Here is a 19017-nt window from a genome sequence, read left to right as displayed (position 1 = left end):
GTGATCCTGCTCAACAAGTAAGGATCATTATTTCTTTATTACGTGGCGACCCTCAAGACTGGGCATTTTCCCTTGCGCCAGGAGATCTGGCATTACGTGATGTTGATGCGTTTTTCCTGGCGCTCGGATTGCTTTATGAAGAACCTAATTCAGTGGATCAGGCAGAGAAAATCTTGCTGGCTCTGTGTCAGGGTCAGGATGAAGCAGAGATATATTGTCAGAAGTTTAGAAAGTGGTCTATGCTAACTCAGTGGAATGAATGTGCCCTGGCAGCAATCTTCAGAAAGGGTCTCTCTGAAGCCCTTAAGGATGTCATGGTGGGATTTCCCATGCCTGCTGGTCTGAGTGAGTCTATGTCTTTGGCTATTCAGATCGATCGGCGCTTGCGTGAGCGTAAAACTGTGCACCATTTGGCGGTACTGTCTGAGCATGGGCCTGAGCCTATGCAGTGTGATAGGACTTTGAACAGAGCTGAACGGCAGGAACACAGATGTAAGAATGGGCTGTGTTTTTACTGTGGTGATTCCACTCATGCTATCTCCGATTGTCCTAAGCGCACTAAGCGGTTCGCTAGGTCTGCCACCATTGGTACGGTACAGTCTAAATTTCTATTGTCCGTTACTCTGATTTGCTCTTTGTCTTCCTACTCTGTTATGGCATTTGTGGATTCAGGCGCTGCCCTGAATTTGATGGACTTGGAGTATGCTAGGCGCTGTGGTTTTTTCTTGGAACCCTTGCAGCATCCTATTCCATTGAGAGGAATTGATGCTACGCCTTTGGCCAAGAATAAGCCTCAGTACTGGACTCAATTGACCATGTGCATTGCTCCTGCATATCAGGAGGATATCCGTTTTTTGGTGTTACATAATCTGCATGATGTGGTCGTTTTAGGGTTACCATGGCTACAGGTCCATAATCCAGTATTGGACTGGAAATCTATGTCTGTGTCCAGCTGGGGTTGTCAGGGGGTACATGGTGATGTTCCATTTTTGTCTATTTCGTCTTCCACTCCTTCTGAAGTTCCGGAGTTTTTGTCGGATTATCAGGATGTATTTGATGAGCCCAAAGCCAGTGCCCTACCTCCTCATAGGGATTGCGATTGTGCAATTAATTTGATTCCTGGTAGTAAGTTTCCTAAGGGCCGATTGTTCAATTTATCTGTGCCAGAACACGCCGCTATGCGGAGTTATATAAAGGAATCCTTGGAGAAGGGTCATATTCGCCCGTCGTCGTCACCATTGGGAGCAGGGTTCTTTTTTGTGGCCAAGAAGGATGGTTCTTTGAGACCTTGTATTGATTACCGCCTTCTCAATAAAATTACAGTCAAATTTCAGTATCCTTTGCCGTTGATGTCCGACTTGTTTGCTCGTATTAAAGGGGCTAGTTGGTTTACCAAGATAGACCTTCGTGGGGCGTATAATCTTGTGCGTATTAAACAGGGCGATGAATGGAAAACAGCATTTAATACGCCCGAGGGCCATTTTGAGTACCTGGTTATGCCATTCGGGCCTTCCAATGCTCCATCAGTATTTCAGTCCTTTATGCATGACATCTTCCGAGAGTACCTGGATAAATTCCTGATTGTGTATTTGGATGATATTTTGGTCTTTTCGGATGATTGGGAGTCTCATGTGAAGCAGGTCAGAATGGTGTTCCAGGTCCTTCGTGCTAATTCCTTGTTTGTGAAGGGGTCAAAGTGTCTCTTTGGAGTTCAGAAGGTTTCATTTTTGGGGTTCATTTTTTCCCCTTCTACTGTCGAGATGGACCCTGTTAAAGTCCAGGCCATTCATGATTGGACTCAGCCGACATCTGTGAAGAGCCTGCAAAAGTTCCTGGGCTTTGCTAATTTTTATCGTCGCTTCATCGCTAATTTTTCTAGTGTTGCTAAACCGTTGACTGATTTGACCAAGAAGGGTGCTGATGTGGTCAATTGGTCTTCTGCGGCCGTGGATGCTTTTCAGGAATTGAAGCGTCGTTTTTCTTCTGCCCCTGTATTGTGCCAGCCAGATGTTTCACTCCCGTTTCAGGTTGAGGTTGATGCCTCTGAGATTGGGGCAGGGGCTGTTTTGTCGCAAAAAAGTTCTGATGGCTCGGGAATGAAGCCATGTGCTTTCTTTTCTAGAAAGTTTTCGCCTGCTGAGCGCAATTATGATGTTGGTAATCGAGAATTGTTGGCCATGAAGTGGGCATTCGAGGAGTGGCGTCATTGGCTTGAAGGAGCCAAGCATCGCGTGGTGGTCTTGACAGATCACAAAAATTTGACTTTTCTTGAGTCTGCCAAATGGTTGAATCCGAGACAGGCTCGATGGGCGTTGTTTTTCTCCCGTTTTGATTTTGTGGTTTCGTACCTTCCGGGCTCTAAGAATGTGAAGGCTGATGCCCTGTCAAGGAGTTTTGTGCCTGACTCTCCGGGTGTTTCTGAGCCGGCAGGTATTCTCAAAAAGGGGATAATTTTGTCTGCCATCTCCCCTGATTTGCGGCGGGTGCTGCAAAAATTTCAGGCTGATAGACCTGACCGTTGCCCAGCAGAGAAGCTGTTTGTCCCTGATAAATGGACTAATAGAGTTATCTCTGAGCTTCATTGTTCGGTGTTGGCTGGGCATCCTGGGATCTTTGGTACCAGACATTTGGTGGCTAGATCCTTTTGGTGGCCGTCTTTGTCACGGGATGTGCGTTCTTTTGTGCAGTCCTGTGGGACTTGTGCTCGGGCTAAGCCCTGCTGTTCTCATGCTAGTGGGTTGCTTTTGCCCTTGCCGGTCCCGAAGAGGCCCTGGACGCATATTTCTATGGATTTTATTTCGGATCTCCCCGTCTCTCAAAAGATGTCAGTCATTTGGGTGGTTTGTGATCGCTTTTCTAAGATGGTCCATTTGGTACCCTTGTCTAAATTGCCTTCCTCCTCTGATTTGGTGCCATTGTTTTTCCAGCATGTGGTTCGTTTACATGGCATCCCGGAGAACATCGTTTCGGACAGAGGTTCCCAGTTTGTTTCGAGGTTTTGGCGATCCTTTTGTGCTAGGATGGGCATTGATTTGTCTTTTTCCTCGGCTTTCCATCCTCAGACAAATGGCCAAACCGAACGAACTAATCAGACGTTGGAAACATATCTGAGATGCTTTGTTTCTGCTGATCAGGATGATTGGGCGTCCTTTTTGCCGTTGGCTGAGTTTGCCCTTAATAATCGGGCCAGCTCGGCTACTTTGGTTTCGCCGTTTTTCTGCAATTCTGGTTTCCATCCTCGTTTCTCTTCAGGGCAGGTTGAGTCTTCGGACTGTCCTGGTGTAGATGCTGTGGTGGATAGGTTGCAGCAGATTTGGACTCATGTGGTAGACAATTTGACATTGTCCCAGGAGAAGGCTCAACATTTCGCTAACCGCCGGCGCTGTGTGGGTCCCCGACTTCGTGTTGGGGATTTAGTTTGGTTGTCGTCTCGTTATGTTCCTATGAAGGTTTCCTCTCCTAAGTTTAAGCCTCGTTTTATTGGTCCGTATAAAATTTCTGAGGTTATCAATCCTGTGTCATTTCGTTTGGCCCTTCCAGATTCTTTTGCCATCCATAATGTGTTCCATAGGTCGTTATTGCGGAGATACGTGGCGCCTGTGGTTCCATCCGTTGACCCTCCTGCTCCGGTGTTTGTTGAGGGGGAGTTGGAGTATGTGGTGGAGAAGATTTTGGATTCTCGTATTTCGAGACGGAAACTCCAGTACTTGGTCAAGTGGAAGGGTTATGGTCAGGAGGATAATTCCTGGGTTTTTGCCTCTGATGTTCATGCGGCCGATCTGGTTCGTGCCTTTCATTTGGCTCATCCTGGTCGGCCTGGGGGCTCTCGTGAGGGTTCGGTGACCCCTCCTCAAGGGGGGGTACTGTTGTGAATTCTGTTGTCAGGCTCCCTCCTGTGGTCATGAATGGTACTTCGGCTGGTTCTGTCCATGGACTTTCTCTGGTGCCTGTGGGTGTTTCTGAGTTTCCTTCCACAGGTGACGAGGCTAATTCGTTAGTGGGCTGCTCTATTTAACTCCACTTAGATCTTTGCCCCATGCCAGCTGTCAATGTTGTACTATGGCTCCAGTTCGCTCCTGGATCGTTCTGAGTTCCTGTTGCTCCAGCAGAAGCTAAGTTCCTCTGTGCTATTTTGCTTGTTTGCTATTTTTTCTGTCCAGCTTGCTTTTGTCAATATTGCCTTGCTTGCTGGAAGCTCTGGGACGCAGAGGGGCGCCTCCCGCACCGTGAGTCGGTGCGGAAGGTATTTTTCCCTGCACTCTCTGCGTGGTCTTTTGTAGGTTTTTGTGCTGACCGCAAAGTAACCTTTTCTATCCTCGGTCTGTTCAGTAAGTCGGGCCTCACTTTGCTAAATCTATTTCATCTCTGTGTTTGTATTTTCGTCTTTACTCACAGTCATTATATGTGGGGGGCTGCCTTTTCCTTTGGGGAATTTCTCTGAGGCAAGGTAGGCTTTATTTTTCTATCTTCAGGGCTAGCTAGTTTCTTAGGCTGTGCCGAGTTGCATAGGGAGCGTTAGGCGCAATCCACGGCTATTTCTAGTGTGATTTGATAGGTTTAGGGATTGCGGTCAGCAGAGTTCCCACGTCCCAGAGCTCGTCCTTATTATCTGTAACGATCAGGTCCATTATTTGTCCAAACCACCGGATCATAACACCAATCCCCCATACCCCTCATTGTCCTCCTCCCCTGCTTCCACTTCTTGCCCTTTTCACCACCTATATCATTACCTTCTCCCCCACCACCCTCATCATTGCCCTTTCCACCACCTCTATCATTGCTTTCTCCCCCACCACCCCATCATTGCCCATTCCACCACCTCTATCATTGCCCATTCCACCACTCCATCATTTCCTCCTTCCCAATATCCCCATCATTGCCCTTTCTACATCATTGTCCTTTCCACTATCACCATCATTGCCTTTTCCCCCACCATCCCCATCATTGCCCACTCCACCACCTCCATCATTTCCTCCTCCCCATCACCCCCATTATTGCCAATTCCACCAAGACCATCATTGTCCTTTCCACCACCACCATTCCCATTTCCCCACCACCCCCATCATTGCCCATTCCACCACCTCCATCACTGCTTTCTCCCCCACCACCCCTATCATTGTCCTTTCCACCACCTACATTATTGTTTTTTCCCGCCACCCCTTCAATGCCCTCTCCATCACCCCATCTTTGCCTTTTCCACCATCACCCCATCATTGCCCTTTCTGTTATGGACCTGGTGGTTAGGAGCATCCGGAACGACCTGATGGTTAAACTCACACATGACAAGCTATGGAAAGTGGGAGCTATGCTGACCGCAACCCCTAATCCTATCACACAACTAGAAATAGCCGTGGAGCGTACCTAACAAGACCTAGACGCCTCTTCACAGCCTAAGAGCTAACTAGCCCTAAAGATAGAAAATAAAGCCTACCTTGCCTCAGAGAAATTCCCCAAAGGAAAAGGCAGCCCCCCACATATATTGACTGTGAGTTAAGATGAAAGTCACAAACACAGAAATGAAACAAGTTTCAGCAAAGGGAGGCCAGACTTACTAAACAGACTGAGGATAGGAAAGGTATCTTTGCGGTCAGCACAAAAAACTACAAAAAGACCACGCAGAGTGTGCAAAAAGACCTCCACACCGACTCACGGTGCGGAGGTGCCACTCTGCATCCCAGAGCTTCCAGCTAGCAAGGCAAAATCATGATAGCAAGCTGGACAAGGAAACAATGAACAAATAATTAACTAGCAGGGACTTAGCTTCTGCTGGAGTAGACAGGTCACCAGAAAGATCCAAGAGCGAACTGAACCAGTACAAGAACATTGACAGCTGGCATGGAGTAACGATCTGAGTGGAGTTAAATAGAGCAGCCAGCCAAAGAATAAACTACGTCACCTGTGGAAGGAACCTCAGAAGCAGCAGCTCCACTCACAGCCACCAGAGGGAGTCCATGGACAGAACTCGCCGAAGTACCATTCATGACCACAGGAGGGAGTCCAATAACAGAATTCACAACACCTTTCCACCGCCTCCATCATTGCCTTCTCCCCCACCACCTCCATCATTGCCTCCTTCCCCACCACCCCATCATTGTCCTTTCCACCACCACCATCATTACCTTTACCCCACCACCCCATCATTGCCCATTCCACCACCTCCATCATTTCCTCCTCCCCACCACCACCATAATTGCCCTTTCGACCACCAACATCATTGTCCTTTCCACCACATCCATCATTGCTTTCTCCTCCACCACCCCATCATTGCCCTCTCCATCACCCCCATCATCGCCATCTCCTCCACCTACACTGTTGTGAATTCCGCTCTTGGGCTCCCTCCGGTGGTTGTAAGTGGCACTTTTGTGAGTTCTGCTCTTGGGCTCCCTCTTGTGGTTTCTAGTGGTATGGCTGCTCCTTGGAGTTAGCTGTCATCAGCTGCCTCCACTTATCGTCTCTTCTGCTCTGCTATTTAGGCCTGGCTTTTCCTTCAGCCAGTGCCACTTGTAAATGGTTCCTGGTTGGATTCACATCTCTTTGGATTTCCCTGTTATCCTGACCAGTTCAGCAAAGCTAAGTTTTTGCTTGCTCTTTTCTGTCCATAGATTGTGGACTTATCCGTTCTGTGCTTTCTATGTTTGTCCAGCTTATCAGTATGAATTAGTTCTGTGTAGCTGGAAGCTCTGGGAAGCAGATTTACCCTCCACACCTTTAGTCAGGTGTGGAGATTTTTGTAAACTCTGCGTGGATTTTTTGTAGTGTTTTATACTGACCGCACAGTATTCCATCCTGTCCTATCTATTTAGCTAGACTGGCCTCCTGTGCTCATCCTGGTTTCATTCTGTGTATGTCTTTTCCCTCTCCACTCACAGTCATTATTTGTGGGGGGCTAATCTATCCTTTGGGGATTTTCTCTGAGGCAAGATAGCTTTCCTGCTTCTATCTTTAGGGGTAGTTAGCTCTTAGGCTGTGACGAGATGCCTAGGGAGAGTTAGGAGCATTCCACGGCTACTTCTAGTGTTGTGTTGAGCTTAGGGACTGCGGTCAGCACAGTTACCACGTCTGTTATGTTTGCTAATGACAGGTGTTATTAAGGCAATCCAGAAACACAGTGTGCTTAGCGATCAGAGCGCACACAGTGATCTGACAAATACCCAAAAATACAAGAACGAGCTCTGAGACGTGGAAACTCTGTAGACCGCACACCTGATCCTATCCTAAACACAACTAAAAGCGGCTGTGGATTGCGCCTAACAACTACCTAGGCAACTCGGCACAGCCTAAGAAACTAGCTAGCCTGAAGATAGAAAAATAGGCCTGACTTGCCCCAGAGAAATTCCCCAAAGGAAAAGGCAGCCCCCCACATATAATGACTGTGAGTAAGATGAAAAGACAAAACGTAGGGATGAAATAGATTCAGCAAAGTGGGGCCCGATATTCTAGGACTGAGCGAGGACAGTAAAGCGAACTTTGCAGTCTACAAAAAACCCTAAAGCAAAACCACGCAAAGGGGGCAAAAAAAACCCACCGTGCCGAACTAACGGCACGGCGGTACACCCTTTGCGTCTCAGAGCTTCCAGCAAAACAAAAGACAAGCTGGACAGAAAAAAAGCAACAAAAAAGCAAAAAGCACTTAGCTATACAGAGCAGCAGGTCACAGGAACAATCAGGAGAAGCTCAGATCCAACACTGAAACATTGACAAGGAGCAAGGATAGCAGCATCAGGCGCAGTTAAGTAATGAAGCAGTTAACGAGCTCACCAGAACACCTGAGGGAGGAAGCTCAGAAGCTGCAGTACCACTTGTGACCACAGGAGTGAATTCAGCCACAGAATTCACAACAGTACCCCCCCCTTGAGGAGGGGTCACCGAACCCTCACCAGAGCCCCCAGGCCGACCAGGATGAGCCGCATGAAAGGCACGAACAAGATCGGAAGCATGAACATCAGAGGCAAAAACCCAGGAATTATCTTCCTGAGCATAACCCTTCCATTTAACCAGATACTGGAGTTTCCGTCTAGAAACACGAGAATCCAAAATCTTCTCCACAATATACTCCAATTCCCCCTCCACCAAAACCGGGGCAGGAGGCTCAACAGATGGAACCATAGGTGCCACGTATCTCCGCAACAATGACCTATGGAATACATTATGTATGGAAAAGGAGTCTGGGAGGGTCAAACGAAAAGACACAGGATTGAGAACCTCAGAAATCCTATACGGACCAATAAAACGAGGTTTAAATTTAGGAGAGGAAACCTTCATAGGAATATGACGAGAAGATAACCAAACCAGATCCCCAACACGAAGTCGGGGACCCACACGGCGTCTGCGATTGGCGAAAAGTTGAGCTTTCTCCTGGGACAAGATCAAATTGTCCACTACCTGAGTCCAGATCTGCTGCAACCTATCCACCACAGAATCCACACCAGGACAGTCCGAAGACTCAACCTGTCCTGAAGAGAAACGAGGATGGAACCCAGAATTGCAAAAAAATGGAGAAACCAAGGTAGCCGAGCTGGCCCGATTATTAAGGGCGAACTCAGCCAACGGCAAAAAGGACACCCAATCATCCTGGTCTGCAGACACAAAACATCTCAGATATGTTTCCAAGGTCTGATTGGTTCGTTCGGTCTGGCCATTAGTCTGAGGATGGAAAGCCGAGGAAAAGGATAGGTCAATGCCCATCCTACCACAAAAGGCTCGCCAAAACCTTGAAACAAACTGGGAACCTCTGTCAGAAACAATATTCTCAGGAATGCCATGCAACCGAACCACATGCTGAAAGAACAAAGGTACCAAATCAGAGGAGGAAGGCAATTTAGCCAAGGGCACCAGATGGACCATTTTAGAAAAGCGATCACAGACCACCCAAATGACTGACATCTTTTGAGAAACGGGAAGGTCAGAAATGAAATCCATCGAAATATGTGTCCAAGGCCTCTTTGGGACCGGCAAGGGCAAAAGCAACCCACTGGCACGAGAACAGCAGGGCTTAGCCCTAGCACAAATCCCACAGGACTGCACAAAAGTACGTACATCCCGTGACAGAGATGGCCACCAGAAGGATCTAGCCACTAACTCTCTGGTACCAAAGATTCCAGGATGACCAGCCAACACCGAACAATGAAGTTCAGAGATAAGTTTATTAGTCCACCTATCAGGGACGAACAGTTTCTCTGCTGGACAACGATCAGGTTTATTCGCCTGAAATTTTTGCAGCACCCGCCGCAAATCAGGGGAGATGGCAGACACAATGACTCCTTCCTTGAGGATACCCGCTGGCTCAGATAAACCCGGAGAGTCGGGCACAAAACTCCTAGACAGAGCATCCGCCTTCACATTTTTAGAGCCCGGAAGGTACGAAATCACAAAGTCGAAGCGGGCAAAAAATAACGACCAACGGGCCTGTCTAGGATTCAAGCGCTTGGCAGACTCGAGATAAGTCAAGTTCTTATGATCAGTCAATACCACCACGCGATGCTTAGCTCCTTCAAGCCAATGACGCCACTCCTCGAATGCCCACTTCATGGCCAGCAACTCTCGATTGCCCACATCATAATTACGCTCAGCGGGCGAAAACTTCCTGGAAAAGAAGGCGCATGGTTTCATCACCGAGCAATCAGAACCTCTCTGTGACAAAACCGCCCCTGCTCCAATCTCAGAAGCATCAACCTCGACCTGGAACGGAAGAGAAACATCTGGCTGACACAACACAGGGGCAGAACAAAAACGACGCTTCAACTCCTGAAAAGCTTCCACAGCAGCAGAAGACCAATTAACCAAATCAGCACCCTTCTTGGTCAAATCGGTCAATGGTTTGGCAATGCTAGAAAAATTACAGATGAAGCGACGATAAAAATTAGCAAAGCCCAGGAACTTTTGCAGACTTTTCAGAGATGTCGGCTGAATCCAATCCTGGATGGCTTGGACCTTAACTGGATCCATCTCGATAGTAGAAGGGGTAAAGATGAACCCCAAAAATGAAACTTTCTGCACACCGAAGAGACACTTTGATCCCTTCACAAACAAAGAGTTAGCACGCAGGACCTGAAAAACCATTCTGACCTGCTTCACATGAGACTCCCAATCATCTGAGAAGATCAAAATGTCATCCAAGTAAACAATCAGGAATTTATCCAGATACTCACGGAAGATGTCATGCATAAAAGACTGAAACACAGATGGAGCATTGGCAAGTCCGAACGGCATCACTAGATACTCAAAATGACCCTCGGGCGTATTGAATGCAGTTTTCCATTCATCTCCCTGCCTGATTCTCACCAGATTATACGCACCACGAAGATCTATCTTAGTGAACCAACTAGCCCCCTTAATCCGAGCAAACAAGTCAGATAACAATGGCAAGGGATACTGAAATTTAACAGTGATCTTATTAAGAAGGCGGTAATCAATACACGGTCTCAGCGAACCATCCTTCTTGGCTACAAAGAAGAACCCTGCTCCCAGTGGTGATGACGATGGGCGAATATGTCCCTTCTCCAGGGATTCCTTCACATAACTGCGCATAGCGGCGTGTTCGGGCACGGATAAATTAAATAATCGACCTTTAGGGAATTTACTACCAGGAATCAAATTGATAGCACAATCACAATCCCTATGCGGTGGTAGAGCATCGGACTTGGGCTCTTCAAATACATCCTGATAATCAGACAAGAACTCTGGGACCTCAGAAGGGGTGGATGACGAAATCGACAAAAATGGAACATCACCATGTACCCCCTGACAACCCCAGCTGGATACCGACATGGAATTCCAATCCAATACTGGATTATGGGTTTGTAGCCATGGCAACCCCAACACGACCACATCATGCAGATTATGCAACACCAGAAAGCGAATAACTTCCTGATGTGCAGGAGCCATGCACATGGTCAGCTGGGCCCAGTATTGAGGTTTATTCTTGGCCAAAGGTGTAGCATCAATTCCTCTCAATGGAATAGGACACCGCAAAGGCTCCAAGAAAAACCCACAACGTTTAGCATAATCCAAATCCATCAGATTCAGGGCAGCGCCCGAATCCACAAACGCCATGACAGAAAACGACGACAAAGAGCATATCAAGGTAATGGACAGAAGGAATTTGGACTGTACAGTACCAATGACGGCAGATTTAGCGGACCGCTTAGTGCGCTTAGGACAATCAGAAATAGCATGAGTGGAATCACCACAGTAGAAACACAGACCATTCAGACGTCTGTATTCCTGCCGTTCAACTCTAGTCATAGTCCTATCGCACTGCATAGGCTCAGGTTTAACCTCAGGCAGTACCGCCAAATGGTGCACAGATTTACGCTCGCGCAAGCGTCGACCGATCTGAATGGCCAAAGACAAAGACTCATTCAAACCAGCAGGCATAGGAAATCCCACCATGACATCCTTAAGAGCCTCAGAGAGACCCTTTCTGAACAAAGCTGCCAGCGCAGATTCATTCCACTGAGTGAGTACTGACCATTTCCTAAATTTCTGACAATATACTTCTATATCATCCTGACCCTGGCACAAAGCCAGCAAATTTTTCTCAGCCTGATCCACTGAATTAGGCTCATCATACAGCAATCCGAGCGCCAGGAAAAACGCATCGACACTACTCAATGCAGGGTCTCCTGGCGCAAGAGAAAATGCCCAGTCTTGAGGGTCGCCGCGCAAAAAAGAAATAATAATCAAAACCTGTTGAATAGGATTACCAGAAGAATGAGGTTTCAAGGCCAGAAATAGCTTACAATTATTTTTGAAACTTAGAAACTTAGTTCTATCTCCAAAAAACAAATCAGGAATAGGAATTCTTGGTTCTAACATAGATTTCTGATCAATAGTATCTTGAATTTTTTGTACATTTATAACGAGATTATCCATTGAAGAGCACAGACCCTGAATATCCATGTCCACACCTGTGTCCAGAATCACCCAAATGTCTAGGGGAAAAAAAAAAAAATGAACACAGAGCAGAAAAAAAAAAAAAATGATGTCAGAACTTTTTCTTTCCCTCTATTGAGAATCATTAGTTTGGCTCCTTGTACTGTTATGTTTGCTAATGACAGGTGTTATGAAGGCAATCCAGAAACACAGTGTGCTTAGCGATCAGAGCGCACACAGTGATCTGACAAATACCCAAAAATACAAGAACGAGCTCTGAGACGTGGAAACTCTGTAGACTGCATACCTGATCCTATCCTAAACACAACTAAAAGCGGCTGTGGATTGCGCCTAACAACTACCTAGGCAACTCGGCACAGCCTAAGAAACTAGCTAGCCTGAAGATAGAAAAATAGGCCTGACTTGCCCCAGAGAAATTCCCCAAAGGAAAAGGCAGCCCCCCACATATAATGACTGTGAGTAAGATGAAAAGACAAAACGTAGGGATGAAATAGATTCAGCAAAGTGGGGCCCGATATTCTAGGACTGAGCGAGGACAGTAAAGCGAACTTTGCAGTCTACAAAAAACCCTAAAGCAAAACCACGCAAAGGGGGCAAAAAAAAACCACCGTGCCGAACTAACGGCACGGCGGTACACCCTTTGCGTCTCAGAGCTTCCAGCAAAACAAAAGACAAGCTGGACAGAAAAAAAGCAACAAAAAAGCAAAAAGCACTTAGCTATACAGAGCAGCAGGTCACAGGAACAATCAGGAGAAGCTCAGATCCAACACTGAAACATTGACAAGGAGCAAGGATAGCAGCATCAGGCGGAGTTAAGTAATGAAGCAGTTAACGAGCTCACCAGAACACCTGAGGGAGGAAGCTCAGAAGCTGCAGTACCACTTGTGACCACAGGAGTGAATTCAGCCACAGAATTCACAACACACGTCCTTCAGAGCTCGTTCCATGTTGCTCCTAAACCACCAGATCATACACACAGTCACACACAGCACCATTCACCTCCCTGCACCTTCCCCCACAGCTCTACGCACGCACACACCACCACTCATCTCTACACATACACACGAACCCACCTCCCACCTCATGCACGCTCTCCCGCAGCCACAACACAAACACACTCTCCCGCAACTGCAGCATCACCATCGCTGGCAGCTTCCGCTCTCTGGCACTGCCGCGGTGCTGAATGATGATGTCATCCAGCCACGCTGCTGACTGCTGTGTGATACAGGAAGCACGGCCAGGAAGCTTGATGGATTGCAGGGACATCTCCCTGCCCGCCGCACAGGAGTGCAATCTGGCCAGGAGACCACCAGTGCCTTGGGGCCGGATAAACAGATCAGATTGCCCTAATTATTAGCCACCATGCAGGGGACCCCTCCACCTCTGGGCCCTGGTGCAGCCGCACCTGCTACACATGTGGTATGTCCGCCCCTACCAGGGGTACAAGCAGATAGCAGTGGGGACCCTGAAACAGTGAAGAGTGGAATTGAGGCAAAGTGTAGGTTGGATTCTGGAAGTATCTGTGAATAAATACTTTGCTGATGCACCTAGGTGAAGCCAAAGCATAGCCGGCAGGAAGCTATAAGAAGGTTGAAGGGGCGAGTTTGCTGATCCATTCAACAGAAAATCATAAAACTTGAAACTCTGTAAAAGCACCACTCCAGCAGTTTTTTTTAATTTCAGCACTGGAGTGGTGCATTAATGTAAATTCCCTCACCCTAGTGTTATACTTACCAGATGCTGTCTTCAGCTCTTCAGCACTGCTTTGGTCATCCCGTGCCAACTTATGACCGTAGCTTCTGACTGACCAGAAGTTAGAGGTAATGATGACAAGTTCTCAGTGTAGGAGTTTATGAAACCCTTGTCCTGGCCTTATTCTGGCTCTCATAGACTTTCATTTACTTGTGACTTCTGCATCACCCATCAAACACTGAGACAATAGAGCAGGTCACAAATTGTAGATGAGCGGAGCGGCTTATAATAGATGAAGACAGTGGCTGGTAAGTATAAGACTAGGGGCAGGGAACTTACATTAGTAATATCACTTCAGCTGTAAAATTAAAAAATGCTTTAATTACAGAAGATGTATTTAAAAAGCACTTCAGTTAAACACAGCCAAAGGCAGGATTGTGTGCATAATTCCAATGAGCGTGTATTAAGATAACTATCCCTTAAATGAACCTTTCAGCTTCACCAGGCCCCAGAATGCCACTATGTCTTTATTAAGCCCTTTATGTAATTCCTGTGGCATAAAATAAATTATAACTGGGCTTGTCATATTCTAATTAGTGAGTGATTAGTCATGGAGGTTTTGTTTTCCCCACATTAATCATGTTATCACATCCCCGTGTGCGTGACTGACATGATTGCTAAGAGTCATCACCTCTTTGAAAATCTCAGGTTCCCCAGAGTGGTGCGCTGTGCATGCCCAAAGAAACAGCAGTCACGCAAGTGAACCAGCAGCTAGCACCAAATCTTTGCAAATCCCAAGGCTGGATGTATCCAGTGTCACTGCGGCTCCCATCGCATGTGCAGTACAGCTATATAGCTGAGGAGCCCATATTCAGGCTTCATTGTACAATGCCAAGGACACCGAAATTTGCAAAAGGCCAAAGGTGTCGCCGCGTTTACTAATGATGTCACTCACGCCAACAGGAGAGGAAAGATCACTAATAAAATTGTTTGGTCCCCACAGAGTCTGGATATTGTCAGTGCTGCAACATATCCCTAAATCATATAGGAAGAGGAGCTGCCAACAAAAAATATTTTTAAATTAACAATAAATATGTGATCAGCAGACATTTACACAGCCAATAATCAATTGGCAAATTATCAGCGTGTAATAAGTCAAATATAACATACACTTTCACAAAATTATAGACTGATTTTTACAGGTGTAATTTTAAGAAATTTCCAGATCAGTCTATTAATACTTACAATAGCTGCACCCCAAAAATGTATAGCTATTTCTGTAGTCAAACTGAGATTATAAACTCCTTCAGTGCACACAAGGATTGTCCCAAAAGCAACTTGGATAAAGGCCATTGTAATCTGAATAATCTGTGAATAAGAAATATAATTTACCATCAAATCAGTTTTTAAATTTCCTTAAGCAGCGTGTTATGCACTATTATGATTGATGAAGAAACGTCTTTAACCCCTTAAAGACTGCTGAGTGATTTATTCCACAGCCACCTGATGGGCAAAAAATGCCGCTAGAATTGGCTGTAAATGACAGCTGATACCTTGATGCTTTGGTTCCGTTCTGCTTTAGAACCAGTCTGGGCTGTTTAACCCCTTAAATGCCTCTGCCATGACAGCAATATCTAGAACTCTAACTTTAAGGCCGGAGTCACATGTGCGAGAAATTTGCACGAGTCTCGCACCTCAATACCCGGCACTACCGCCATCCCTCGGACTGAAGCATTCAGCTGCATAGAAATGCATGCAGCCGCACACTCCGGACCCGAGTGCAGGCGGCAGTACCGGGTATTCAGGTGCAAGTTTCTCGCAAGTGTGACCCTAGCCTAACTCTAGTACTGTTGTGCATGAGACTAGCGATCAAAGTAAAATTTATTCATGGCCTATAGTGGGACTAACTGAAAAAGTAAAAGAGAAAAAAAATCAACACAATTTGCAAAAATATTAAAAAGCAAGAAAAAAAAATCATGAAAAAAATTAAGGAAACCCGTTCTAAAACTAACAATGCAACTTTTATGTCAAAATAAAAAAGTACAGTACAAGTATAATTAGTATTGTCACATCTGGAATTACTCAAACTATAAACTCCTGCATTATTTATTCAGTAAAAACACCTTGCAAAAATATAGATCTTCATCATGCTGACACACAAAATAAAATTGAATAAAAATCTATACCAATAAAAATTTCAACTCATACTACAAAAATTAAGTCATCATAAAGCTCTGTTGGCCAAAAAATTTAAAAGTAATAGCTCTCAGAAAATGGCTATGAAAGTTTTTTTTTTTTCATAAAAAGGATTTGCAGTGTGTAAAAGTAACAAAACATAAAAAAATGGAAATCTGGTATTGCTGTAATTGCACTGACCCAAACAATAAAGCTGTCTTATCACTTATATATCACTTACAAGTGATATATAAGTGAACGGCATCAGGGTTTTCCGTGTAAACCTACAAAAAAGTTATTCAGACGAAACCTCAGATGGAACTCCTCACTATAATGAGGCAGATGGAGGAACTTCAGACTCTGATAGGGCCTCTGTTCCAGAAGAGTCTGACCATTAGGCTGGAATCATACTAGAGAGGAATACGGATGAGTACTATGCAAGAAAATATCGCATAGCACTCGGCCCAATGTTAATCTATGAGGCAGCTCTCATCATCAGTTTTTTTCTCGGCCGTATTATACGTGCAAGTGAAATCGCAGGATGCTGCGATTTGCACCGTATATCGGCCGAGACAAGCCAATAAAAGTCTATGTGTGAGAGAAAAACTCGCATACCACACGGACCATCAGTGTGACTTGCGAGAAATACTCACTGGTGTCCATTTGAAAAGCCGGCAATTCAGTGTGGTGAATGGTAAAATCACTCTGACAGTCTAGAAAGAATAGAATAGATTAAATTAATGTATACACATAGTATAGGTGTGTATATATATATACAAAAGTTTGGACACACCTTCTCATTTAAAGATTGTTCTGTATTTTCATGACTATGAAAATTGTACATTTACACAGAAGGCCTCAAAACTATGAATTAACACATGTGGAATTATATACTTAACAAAAAAGTGTGAAACAACTGAAATTATGTCTTATATTCTGGGTTCTTCAAAGTAGCCACCTTTTGCTTTGATGACTGCTTTGCACACTCTTGGCATTCTCTTGATGAGCTTCAAGAGGTAGTCACTAGGAATGGTCTTCCAACATTCTTGTCACGCCGTGTACAGAGATAAAGGGGCAGGACGGCGTACTGGGACCCGCACCTGTCCCTGCCACTATAATGGGGCCCTGGCTTTCGCTTATCTCAGGGGTACCTATGATGGTTAGGAGGCCTGAGCCGCCAGCGTATGCCTATCTCCTGTGCAAACCCTATCAGTGGCCCCCCTCTCCCCCCAAGGGAGGAGGACTGCTCCAGTGTATAAATACAACAAATAACAGGGTATACATACAAGGTAACTAAAAGTCTCAAACTCACCAAATGCTCACACAACCACAGAGGTAAGACAGAGAAGGGAAGAGAAGGAAAAAACTAGGAAGGAAAACAGGTTTAACATGCAACCAAAACAGCAGACACCAATCTCTGTAAATAAACCTCCAAGCTCCTTAATATCACACTCCTTCACTCTCCAAGCCAGGCAGCAGAACTGATCACTGACAATAGCTGTAGTCCAGGCTAGGTCTATATAGAGGAGGAGATTACAAAATCCACTTCAGCTGAGAGACCCAGCTCACAGCAACTCAGCAACAAGGTTAACTCCTGCATTGCTGGCACAAAGCAGCCAGGTCAGAATACAGGAGAAGAGCTTCTGATCACTGTGTGTGAACGAGGCCCAGAGCGCTGCGGTTCTCTGGAACCTCTCTGTCACGGTAGCTCCATGACAATTCTTGAAGGAGTTCCCAGAGATGCTTAGCACTTGTTGGCCCTTTTGCCTTCACTCTGTGGTCCAGCTCACCCCAAACCATCTTGATTGGGTTCAGGTCTGGTGACTGTGGAGGCTAGGTCATCTGGCGTAGAACCCCATCCCTCTCCTTCTTGGTCAAAAAGCTCTTACACAGCCTGGAGGTGTGTTTGGGGTCATTGTCCTGTTGAAAAATAAATGATGGTCCGACTAAACGCAAACCGGATGGAATAGCATGCCGCTGCATGATGCTGTGGTGGCCATACTGGTTCAGTATCCCTTAAATTTTGAATAAATCCCCAACAGTGTCAACAGCAAAGCACTCCCACACCATCACACCTCCTCCTCCATGCTTCACGGTGAGAACAAGGCATGTAGAATCCATTTGTTCACCTTTTCTGTGTCGCACAAAGACACGGCAGTTGGAACCAAAGATCTCAAATTTGGACTCATCAGACCAAAGCACAGATTTCCACTGGTCTAATGTCCATTCCTTGTGTTATTTAGCCCAAACAAGTCTCTTCTGCTTGTTGCCTGTTCTTAGCAGCTATTTTACCATGAAGGCCTGCTGCACAAAGTCTCCTCTTAACAGTTGTTATAGAGATGAGTCTGCTGCTATATATATGTGTGGCATTGACCTGGTCTCTAATCTGAGTTGCTGTTAACCTGCGATTTCTGAGGCTGGTGACTCAGATTAACTTATCCTCAGAAGCAGAGGTGACTCTTGGTCTTCTTTTCCTAGGGCGGTCCTCATGTGAGCCAGTTTCTTTGTAGCGTTTGATGGTTTTTGCCACTGCACTTGGGGACACTTTCAAAGTTTTCCCAATTTTTCAGACTGACTGACCGTCATTTCTTAAAGTAATGATGGCCACTCGTTTTTCTTTACTTAGCTGCTTTTTTCTTTCCATAATACAAATTATAACAGTCTATTCAGTAGGACTATCAGCGGTGTATCCACCAGACTTCTGCACAAAACAACTGATGGTCCCAACACCATTTATAAAGCAAGAAATTCCACTTATTAAACCTCACAGGACACACTTGTGAAGTGAAAACCATTCCCGGTGACTACGTCTTGAAGCTCATCAAGAGAATGCCAAGAGCGTGCAAAGCAGTCATCAAAGCAAAAGGTGGCTACTTTGAAGAACCTAGAATATAAGACATAATTTCAGTTGTTTCACACTTTTTTGTTAAGTATATAATTCCACATGTGTTAATTCATAGTTTTGATGCCTTCAGTGTGAATGTACAATTTTCATAGTCATGAAAATACAGAAAAATGTTTAAATGAGAAGGTGTGTCCAAACTTTTGGTCTGTAATAAATAAATATGTATATATATATATATATATATATATATATATACACACACACTGCTCAAAAAACAAATGGAACACTTAAACAACAGAATATAACTCAAAGTAAATCAAACTTCTGTGAAATCAAAGTGTCCACTTAGGAAGCAACTGTTTGTGCAAATAGAATAGACAACAGATAGAAATTATTGCCAGTTATCAAGA

General features: G+C 45.4%; 1 protein-coding gene across 2 annotated transcripts in view; it reads right to left on the bottom strand.

The window, feature by feature from the left end:
- Window positions 1-19017, bottom strand: part of LOC138667669 (membrane-spanning 4-domains subfamily A member 15-like) — a 173848-nt gene that overhangs the window by 105568 nt on the left and 49263 nt on the right. For both annotated transcript variants that reach the window (XM_069755793.1, XM_069755794.1), the window contains exon 3: window positions 14833-14955. In XM_069755793.1, coding sequence (XP_069611894.1) covers window positions 14833-14955 — 123 coding nt within the window. The remainder of the gene's footprint in view (window positions 1-14832; window positions 14956-19017) is intronic.

The sequence above is a fragment of the Ranitomeya imitator genome, chromosome 2 (genome assembly GCF_032444005.1).
Source record: "Ranitomeya imitator isolate aRanImi1 chromosome 2, aRanImi1.pri, whole genome shotgun sequence".
NCBI lineage: Eukaryota > Metazoa > Chordata > Amphibia > Anura > Dendrobatidae > Ranitomeya > Ranitomeya imitator.
Note: the sequence above shows the minus strand (reverse complement) of the source record. Positions and strands in the feature narration are given on the sequence as shown.